Genomic DNA, 11,258 nt, shown 5'->3' with positions numbered 1-11,258 from the left:
ATCAGCATTCGTGTTCATCCCAACGCCATCATGTGGCGGTGTCCATTGCAAATGGCTACTTTATCTCTTTCATCCAGTTCACAGGCTTATACAGACGGTGGTATCTGCCTTGATTAGCTCAAAGTAATTTGCAAAAGTTGAAATGGTAATTTTGGTAATTAAATTATACCGGTAAAGTAGGCCTGGGGGTTTTTAATCAACAATCAATTAACGGGCAAAACTTGCTAGCATCCAATCATCGTTTTTCAGCAAAAAGAAACCTTTTCTTTTCAAGTGTCGCGAATTTCACTAGAGTTACATCATCAACCGATCACAGTCCTGTGATGGATAGCGCAGTTAGCGAACACTGTACGAAAAGACTTCCAAAGTTAACGTTTAAATGGCAAAAAAACGTCTTCCTAAAATAGGGTAAGGAAAATTTGTCTTGGCAAAATTCCATTTCGTAGCTATTGATTAAAACACTCATTAGCGGACGTATGTGACTCCTGTCCTTGAGGCGGAAGGCCGAGACGTTTTTACCACGTTACTGAGTACCTTGAACCAAGGGCAAATAACTCATATAAGTAATTTGGTTCATTGTGAAATATACCACACGAGACAGGTGAACAGGGTTCAAACCTGTGCCAGCTCTTGAACTTTGACTTCCAAGATGTACGTATGTGACTATGTTTGGCTTGCATAGATTTGCCATCTTAACAACGGTGGATCCAGTGATTTACAAGCAGTGAAACATGTTTAACTGTTACTTCCATTTTGTTTGTATTTTAAGGAGTTGTTTAAGTCCGTAAAAATTATGCTTCCATCTCTGAATTATTAGCAATAGTTCATTCCTTACCCGACTGATAAAGGAAGAAGTATCAAGTTTTTGCCTTGGGTCGAATGAGGATGCCAAGCCCGTCCTTTGAGTCATATATGCCATCTAAGTTTTCACTCTGAATCATTGCCCACCTCTGAATCACGAGTACAACTCAACAACAATCTGAAAAGCATTGAGAAAGGGTACGATTTGAAGTTTAATTACTGAAAAAATATCGAAAACAGTACACCATTAATTGTTTGTTGAAGTTGCGTACCAAATACGATTTTATTTGCACCCCTCGAACCACACTGCTGAGTCTCGAGTGAGTGAGTGTGGTTTTACGCCGCTTTTAGCAATATTCCAGCAATATCACGACGGAGGACACCAGAAATGGGCTTCACACGTTGAACCCATGTCGGGAATCGAACCTGGTCTTCGGCGTGACGGGCGAACGCTTTAACCACTAGGCTACCCGACCGCCCCTGCTGAGTCTCGAATACTCTCGATATAGACCCCCGAATGCCGAAGGGGGTTGACAGCCTCTCGTATTTCACCAAGGAGAATATTGCAAGTGCTGTTTAAATTCAAATCTGCTGTATTGGAATTGCTATATGACCGAATTTCTTTTTAATTAATTACAGGTTGTTAATTAGCCTAATGGCCGTGATGTCATCAGCAGTGTCGTCACCTCGGACATGTGTAACATGACCACACACAGGTGACAACAGATGACAGTTCCTCAAGCGTGTACGAAACCCGTGTGAGACTTAATGAAAGATTTGCAGATTAAAGCCGCTTTGAACGACACTAAACGGGTAGAGTGCGGACACAACTAGAAACCCTCGGGTAGAAAGCTGACACACCTAGATACCCACGGGCATGATGTTGACACGCCTAGAAACCTGCGGGTAGAGTGGTGACACATCTAGAAACCTATGGGTATAGTGCTGACACACCTAGAAACCCAGGGGTAGAGTGCCGACACAACTAGAAACCCAGGGGTAGAGTGCTGACACACCTAAAAAAACCACGGGTAGAGTGCTAACAGGCCTAGAAACCCACGGGTGTAGTGCTGACACATCTAGAAACCCACGGGTGTAGTGCTGACACATCTAGAAACCCAGGGGTGCAGTGCCGACACACCTAGAAACCCACGGGTGTAGTGCCGACACACCTAGAAACCCACGGGTGTAGTGCCGACACACCTAGAAACCCACGGGTAGAGTGCTGACAGGCCTAGAAACCCACGGGTGTAGTGCTGAAACATATAGAAACCCACGGGTGTACTGCCGACACACCTAGAAACCCACGGGTAGAGTGCTGACACATATCGAAACCCACGGGTGTAGTGCCGACACATCTAGAAACCCACGGGTAGAGTACTGACAGACCTAGAAACCCACGGGTAGAGTGCTGACAGGCCTAGAAACCCACGGGTGTAGTGCTGAAACATATAGAAACCCACGGGTGTAGTGCTGACACATCTAGAAGCCAACGGGTGTAGTGCTGACACACATAGAAACCCACGGGTGTAGTGCTGACACACCTAGAAACCCACGGGTGTAGTGCTGACACATATAGAAACCCAGGGGTGGAGTGCTGACACACCTAGAAACCCACGGGTAGAGTGCTGACAGGCCTAGAAACCCATGGGTGTACTGCTGACACATCTAGAAACCCACGGGTAGAGTGCTGACACACCTAGAAACCCACGGGTGTAGTGCCGACACACCTAGAAACCCACGGGTAGAGTGCCGACACATCTAGAAACCCACGGGTAGAGTGCTGACACACCTAGAAACCCACGGGTGTAGTGCCGACACACCTAGAAACCCACGGGTAGAGTGCTAACAGGCCTAGAAACCCACGGGTGTAGTGCCGACACATCTAGAAACCCACGGGTAGAGAGCCGACACATCTAGAAACCCACGGGTGTACTGCCGACACACCTAGAAACCCACGGGTGTAGTGCTGACACACCTAGGAACCCACGGGTAGAGTGCCGACACACCTAGAAACCCACGGGTAGAGTGCTGACACATCTAGAAACCCACGGGTAGAGTGCTGACAGACCTAGAAACAAACGGGTGTAGTGCTGACACATCTAGAAACCCACGGGTAGAGTACTGACAGACCTAGAAACCCACGGGTAGAGTGCTTGGACATCTAGAAACCCACGGGTGTAGTGCTGACACATCTAGAAACCCACGGGTAGAGTGCCGACACATCTAGAAACCCACGGGTGTACTGCCGACACACCTAGAAACCCACGGGTGTAGTGCTGACACACCTAGGAACCCACGGGTAGAGTGCCGACACACCTAGAAACCCACGGGTAGAGTGCTGACACATCTAGAAACCCACGGGTAGAGTGCTGACAGACCTAGAAACAAACGGGTGTAGTGCTGACACATCTAGAAACCCACGGGTAGAGTACTGACAGACCTAGAAACCCACGGGTAGAGTGCTTGGACATCTAGAAACCCACGGGTGTAGTGCTGACACATCTAGAAGCCCACGGGTAGAGTGCTGACAGACCTAGAAACCCACGAGTAGAGTGCTGACAGACTTAGAAACAAACGGGTGTATTGCTGACACATCTAGAAACCCACGGGTGTAGTGCTGACACACCTAGAAACCCACAGGTAGAGTGCTGACAGACCTAGAAACCCACGAGTAGAGAGCTGACAGACTTAGAAACAAACGAGTGTAGTGCTGACACATCTAGAAACCCACGGGTAGAGTGCTGACACACATAGAAACCCACGAGTAGAGTTCTGACAGACTTAGAAACAAACGGGTGTAGTGCTGACACATCTAGAAACCCACGGGTAGAGTACTGACAGACCTAGAAACCCACGGGTAGAGTGCTGGGACATCTAGAATCCCACGGGTGTAGTGCTGACACATCTAGAAGCCCACGGGTAGAGTGCTGACACACCTAGAAACCCATGGGTGTAGTGCTGACACATATAGAAACCCACGGGTGTAGTGCTGACACATCTAGAAACCCACGGGTGTAGTGCCGACACATCTAGAAACCCACGGGTAGAGTGCTGACAGAGCTAGAAACCCACGGGTAGAGTGCTGACACATCTAGAAACCCACGCGTGTAGTGCTGACACACCTAGAAACCCACGGGTAGAGTGCTGACAGACCTATGACAATTGTATAGGAGTGAGTTGGGTCTAACGCCAGTTATATCACGGCGTGTGATGCAGGTTTCAGACGTTTACCACTTCGGTGAAACCCACGAGCACAGGTATGGTGCTGACAAACCTAGAAACATAATCGGGGCGAACCTGGATTCGAACCCACAATCATAAGTTTCTGGCGCGCCCAAGGGACGAAACTCTGCACAGTGAATCGCGGCGCCTTAGACGACTGGGCCACCCGTGCCCCCTTATATGACGAAATCGCAGATGACATTTGCTTGGTGATGTTAAAGGGTGTTTTAAAGTTTTATTCAGCAATGAAGAAAAGACGAAATGAACCTAACTGAACAGTTCAAAAGCGCACCATCTGTTCTGAATGTCCTGGTGTAGTGTCTCACATACGACAGCATAATGAAAGTACGTACCATGCATATGGTTTAACGTCCGTTTTTTCGTATGACCATAGTTAATCAGTCACGATCTCTTTTGAGTGGTATATTTAATCAGCAATAATATACTGTTATATGTTTAACGGTTTTGCCTCACTCGATCTCTTGTTCGCTCGCTCTTTCTCTTATTCACATAAACCATGAACAATCCTTTAAAAGTAGCGGTAAACAGAGGCCACTTTGCACGAATACAGTTTCCCATTGAATGTTTACTGTGGCTGTGACGTTAGTTAGCCCTGATCATAAGTGGGATGTTTGACTTCCACAAATCCAATCAAGGCATCGGTCGTGAATTAATCAACTGATTAATTACGTTGTGACTTCTAATTCCAACGTGTCAAAGGAGAACCCAATAATAATTTTATTGCCTTTATACAATTGCTCCCTTCGTTCCCCAGCATCTTCATTCGGCGCTGTGTGTATTTGTATTTTTCTGTTTGTGTGTACAAGGTTCTGTGTGTTGGTAGCAGTCCGGTCTGATTCTGTGTGTACAAGTGTTAGTTTGTTTGCTTGTTGTTTAACGCCACACTCAGCAATATTCCAGCTATATGGCAGCCGTCTGTAAATAATCGAGTCTGGACCCGACAATCCAGTGATTGATATCATGAGCATCTATCTACGCAGTTGGGATACGATGACATGCGAACCTGACCACCCGGCCCCGTTAGTCGCCTGTTGCGACAAGCATAGTCGCTTGCAGGTGTTAGAAGCAGTCAGACCTGATTCTGTGAGTGTACGACCCGTGAGAATCCGGGTTGGAATTGCTCTTCAGCAACCCATGCCTGTTCGAAACGACTAACGGGATGGGGTGGTCAGGCTCGCTGCATTATTTATGCAGGTCACCGTATCCCAATTGTAAAGATCGATGCTCATGATGTCAGTCACCGGATTGTTTGGTCCCGACTCGATTATCTACAGACCGACCTCATAAAGACGGAATATTGTTGAGTGTGGCGTTAAACAAAGTGTGCACTTGAAGTCGTGTCTTCTCGGCAGTGCCAGAACGATACGTCTGATCCCAGATAGTTGCCTGGTTCCAGCAACATGTTCACCACAACGTATAAAACACAACATAAGTTCCCCTAATGTATCAACACTGTACATTTATTGACAACAAGTCTCCGTAGCTCCATCACATCTCAGTCTCACCAGTATATACACACAGTCACACACAGGCTCTCGTTACACGTTAATTAGCACAGGAAAAAAACACAGTTGCAAGTCCAAGCGTCTCACATCAGTGTCCAGCGATCAGTGTTTCAAAGAAAAAAACAATACCTCATAAAAGCAAATCACGGTAAACAAAGTGCGTTCCCTCGTGGAGGAAACTAAATACCCAGGGAATCCCTTAAGGGGCCCGACAGAGTTATCCTCAGGGCTTTTCTTAGGGTTGGGGTGGGTGGTGGTGTCAATACATTGATTGAATGAGTGAGTCTTGCGCCGCTTTTAGCCGTATTACAGCAATATCCCGCGGGTGGGTGGGGGTGGGTTGGGGGTTGGGTGGGGGTGGGTTGGGGGTTGGGGGGGTGGTGAGGATGGGGGTGGTGGTGGTGGTTACCAACAATGGGTTTCACATATTTCCAAAATGGAATTGAACTCGTCTTCGGTGTTTAACCACAAGAGTACCCACTGCCGGATGTCGGTTCTCGAGGGATATAGGTTCAACAGTTGATTATTTCACCTTTCTGAAAACAATTTAACGTCATATCGGCAATATTTCAGCCATATCGTGACGATCCGCATTATGAGTTCTATACGATAAAACGATGGTTCTCTTTCTTAGTGCCATCAGCAGGTTGGGCGAAACGCAGATTTGAACATTATTTCACATGACCACAACGTGTCAGCTTCATGTGGAAGGACAGCCCAAAATGAATCAAGTCGGAGACGTGTACCACTTTGGTGAAACCCACAGGTATGGTGCTTACAAACCAAGGATCATGATCGGGGGATCTAGGCTTTGAACCCTGGTCCAGTGGAGCCAGCAGGCCGCAGTGGGACACAGCACTGCACGCTGAGAACCCGTGACACCGTTCTCCAATCACAACTGAGCCCAAGTCTCGGAAATAAAATGTTACATCTCGTGAGTGCGATATTCAAGCATATATAAACATATGGTCACAAGTGCACAATTTGAATACGCTCGTTTTCAACAGTTGTGCGCAACCGAATTTATTCAGTTCGACGTTTAACGTGATACATTTTATGTCGGAGAGAGCCATACCCACTGGACACAGTTTTACTTCCAGCTGATCAATATCAAATATTGTCAATATATATTGTCAAGACATTTTGTCAAAGGACAGCTTTTTGTCACGAGGTAAAGGACATGTTTACATGTCTGCCCATACAGTTGAAACACACAAGAACCAGGCCAATACAGAAACAATTCCAACAAGCTATCTTACTCTCTGTGTTCAGTATTAACGTATGATATTCAAGATCATCACATTTCAAAATACGATCGATACTGTGAAACAAAATTCAAGTTTACGTTTATCCAGGCCGAAGGAATGTTATGCATATTTTGTAGATCATTTCTATCATACTTGGCTACACTCGTCTCACACAGCGTATCCGGTGCACAGCTTTGATGACAAATACCCCACCAATATATTCTTCCTTCTTTCAAGACCAGTATTTATTTTAAGCTAAATTTTCAAACATATTGAAAATGCAGTAACCGAATATCTTTACAGTACATTAATCACATGTAATCTATATACTTAATCCCCGGTTTCTCACAAATATGTTGCAACTATGAAAACCCCCTGAAACCTAATACCATCATTTAAGAGGAAAAAATGAAAACTAAAAAGTGAAAAGACGTTAAATGAATTACATTAGGTCACGTGTCATTTCAGAATGGTAAAATGTTTCATCTAAAGTTCTTAAATGAGGCATGTTTTATTTTTCTCTGATGAAAAAAAGGACTTCACAATAAATTGCATGAAAGTACAGAATTGATGTATCTATGAGGTACATGTTAAAGATACAAACGACCCCAAGAATAGCTAGAGTATACTGGATAATTGTCATGGAAACGGCGCCCTCCCCGTGATTGAAATTTCTATAAATTATCAACAAAATATAGGCACTTAAATGTTACCGTTCGAGCCACCTACATATAACGTAACACATCATACTACAGCACGTGCAACGAATTGAAGTGACAGAGACTGTACACGCGGTGGAGACGGGCGTGAGTGTTCAGATTGCCGCAAGGCTGCACCAGACAGTTTCACTGGACCAAAGCATAGGAACGGGTTTATGAACGGAATATTTACAAGTGTACATTCTCTTCCTTGTCCAGTCACTCATGATAAAACATGGCCTTGCGAATAAGACACTGCAGCTATCAGTATCTCACTGTCGTCTGCTGTCATCGCGTCATGATGACGTCATCGTTCATTACGGCGAACCGGAAGTAACGTCTCCACAGCTGTTTGTTTCCACCAGACAGTTGTTGACAGTTCTTGTATACTGTCTAAATAGTTGCAGAAACGAAAATGCTCATAAAGTCAAAATGTTTTGAGAACGTTTCGTGTCTGGTATCGTAGCACACCTCCTCAAACAAGTCGCTGTTTGCGTTTGTGATTTCCCTCAAAGAGCAGACGACAATGGGTTCCGCCATTTACAGTTAACGGCCATTTTGTTTCCTGCACCTTGGCAATGTCAAGAATCGTCATCACGTTAAATATTTAGCCACTTGTTGATCCTCAGCGAGAAGTCCCGGTATTGTTTGTGTGTTGACAAACGAGGACATCCAAAAGGCAGAATGTTGCCGTGTTCACCATCGCGAGCTGCTGCTGCTGCTGCCGCTGCCGCCCTAATGGCCGACTGACCGGAGATGCAAAGATTGGATGAAGATTTGTGAAATGACCCTCTAACAAACGAGTAGCCAATGGAGAGGGCGTGAACAGTCATTGCGTGTCAGCCATCAACATACCTGAAACATACAAAATAGGAAATGTGTTATTTCACAGATTTAGAATATTTGAACTAACAGTCATGTTTGCAACTTGAAATATGGCAATATGAACAAGAAGGGGAGAGAGGAAGAAAAGCTATTCCAGTACGTTTTACTACTAAAATTGAAGAGAAATAATACACCAACTCTCAGTCGTCAGGCGAAGGCCCTCAATTCTCCCGCGTAATCATCACCAGATGACAGGACCACTTGAGTTTATAGGTTTATAGCCTGTCATAATTAAATTTTGAATCTGCGAAGAATAAAACATCTATATTTCAACACTTTCAACGTTGGAGTTTTGTCCTTGTACTACTTTATGTAAGTGGCGCGGGGGAGTGGGGTAGCCTAGTGGTTAAAGCATTTGTTTGTCACTACGAAGGCCCGAGTTCGAGTCCCCACGTGGGTACCATGTGTGAAGACGATTTTGCTGGAGTCCCCTGTCGTGATAATAACATTGTAAGAGAGACGGAACACAGAACTAACATAAAGGGGTGCGAAACCCACTCACTCATGGAGGGGGTGTTGTTTGATGGACTCGACCCTAGAAGAAAAATGCATGACGTTCGACCGTATGTAAAACGATACAGCTGAATAACCTTCATCCGTACGCAGTACTGTAAGGGACCGGTGAAGATCGGGGTAGAATAGACCTTCAGCAACCCAAGCTTGCCGTAAAAGGCGACTATGCTTGTCATAAGAGGCGACTAACGGGATCGAGTAGTCAGGCTCGCCGACTTGGTTGATACATGTCATCGTTTCAAATTGCGTGGATCGATGCTCATGGTATTAATCACCGGATTGTCTAGTCCAGACTGTCTTATTTACAGACCGCCGTCATATTGCTGAGTGCGGCGTTAAACTACAAACAAACAAACATTACTGTATGGCCTGGTCGGAGAGCGATACCCTTCACTGTAAAAACCCACTGACCATCCTAGGTGTTCTGTTCTATTCGCAACCACAGAAGCAGTTAATCAGTTAATTACCCCCAAACACCTAGCCTCATGTGGAAATGAGCACGGTTTCATCAAGATCATTATAAGCCCATCAAATATTAAAGCCCTTTTCCAAATCAAATGAACTTCAAAACTTTAAGTGTATTTTTTTCACTCCCAAACCAGGAGGCCGATGCGAGATTATATTCTATCACGGCGTCCATGCATCGGGTCGAATGTTCATACACCTTTCATTTCTGGTCCTGGGTAATCAAGTCTCCCCTGCTCTTGGCAGTCAGACGTGAGAAAGCAATTCCATCTTTTTAATTTAGAAGCTAATCAGCCTACATCTCAGCCAGTTTCCATTGCGGGTAATAGGCTGAGGTGCTAGCACCCCTACTCCCACAACGCTCATATACCGAAATTACTTTCAGTAAATAGCCTTCCAAATTAAAGTGTTTATTACTCGTAATTATGCAACCCTAATTACTGTACTGCTCTACCAATACGGGTGAATGACATGGCCTGTACACAAGTCAATTAAGGCATTTTAAGTAGCGTGACATTAATTAGGCTCCTGTTGCTAGCTATGTAGTCTGTCACAATATGAGTGAATGGGCGAAGGATCAATGGCGGACGACTCGCTCGGGGCTCGGTCGTGTCATTGTAATTAACTGTACACTTAGATTAAACTCCGTCTACATTGGCAGATTATGCCAGTCCTCCTACAATTACGGTATTAAGTGGGCTGTAACATATTGCGTTGAGCCGGAACACAGGACGAGAACTCGCGTGGGGCTACCCGGAGAAGTGGTAATATGACAGGAAGTCGCCGCCATGACATGCCGGGGCGCAGAGTTATCCCCCTTCCCAACTGACCAAATTAAACCGTCGCGTCAGTTAACTTACTGAGGCTATTCTTCTTTGGAATGAAAGTGACAGTGAGGAAGTTTTTACGTCTCTTTGAACACCTTTACAGCTGCACCACGACGGAAAGTGCAGACCATCGGGGAATCGAACCCGACTTTGAAACCTGACCAGCCAACGCTTTAGCCATCCCATCGCCGCTCAGATAGAACAGAGATCGTCAAGTACACGTGATATTTCAAGCTCTCAGGCAACTCCAGGCAGTTGATACTGAACATATATGGAAACATTATTTGGTTTCAATCATCAGTCGGTAAATTGTTTGCCATGGGATGAAACAGGCAGCCATCTGTATCCACAAGCCAATTATCAGGGTATTTAGGAAGGCTGATTGCTATGTCGCAAAAATAAACTTGGAAGAGAAAACATGTATCCAGTTTTCATTAGATAATGAAACAGACGGTTTTCCTGTGCGATGTTTATCACGAACTCAGACAAATTAATTATTCATTCAATTAATTAACAAGGTAAATAATCCGTAGAATCAATTTCATTTGCTGGGCGGCTGAATCATTTCACGGCTCATGCTAACAACAAAATTAGACATTACATTAACACTGTATGTGTAGTTCGCGGAACGCTGCATCTGATTAAGGGGATGACGAACCTCGTTGCGTAAAAAACCACTCGTTTCACGCTAATGAGACCGATGTTCGCTTTGAATGATTGGCATTATGATCTACACAAAGCGGGCGATATGTCGCTGTCCTCATGTATTATGATCTACACAAAGCGGGCGATATGTCGCCGTCCTCAAGTCACTGTGAAAAGACGTTCTTAATTTCACGCTCGAGGTTGCTGTGGAGGTTGTCCCATGGCATACGTTCGTTACGTTCAGCGTGTCTTAAAGAGGTTTTACACCGCTTTTAGAAATATTCAAACAATATCACGACGCGGGACACCAGAAATGGGCTTCACACATTGTACTCATGTGGGGAATCGAACCCGGGTCTTCGGCATGACGAGCGAACGCTTTCACCACTAGGCTACACCACCATCCCGTGTCTTAAAGAAACAAGA

The 11,258-nt window shown here is 45.2% G+C and overlaps 1 protein-coding gene across 1 annotated transcript in view; it reads right to left on the bottom strand.

The window, feature by feature from the left end:
* Positions 1–6,345: 6,345 nt before the first annotated feature.
* LOC139459563 (LIM domain transcription factor LMO4.1-like) overlaps positions 6,346–11,258 on the bottom strand; it is a 57,551-nt gene continuing 52,638 nt past the window's right edge. The window contains exon 4 of the mRNA XM_071241113.1: positions 6,346–8,352. Within this exon, the coding sequence (XP_071097214.1) occupies positions 8,344–8,352 (9 nt within the window). The 3' untranslated portion in view covers positions 6,346–8,343. The remainder of the gene's footprint in view (positions 8,353–11,258) is intronic.

This window comes from Haliotis cracherodii, unplaced genomic scaffold (genome assembly GCF_022045235.1).
Source record: "Haliotis cracherodii isolate W230 unplaced genomic scaffold, xgHalCrac1.p SCAF_13, whole genome shotgun sequence".
NCBI lineage: Eukaryota > Metazoa > Mollusca > Gastropoda > Lepetellida > Haliotidae > Haliotis > Haliotis cracherodii.
This window is presented reverse-complemented; position numbering and strand designations above follow the sequence as displayed.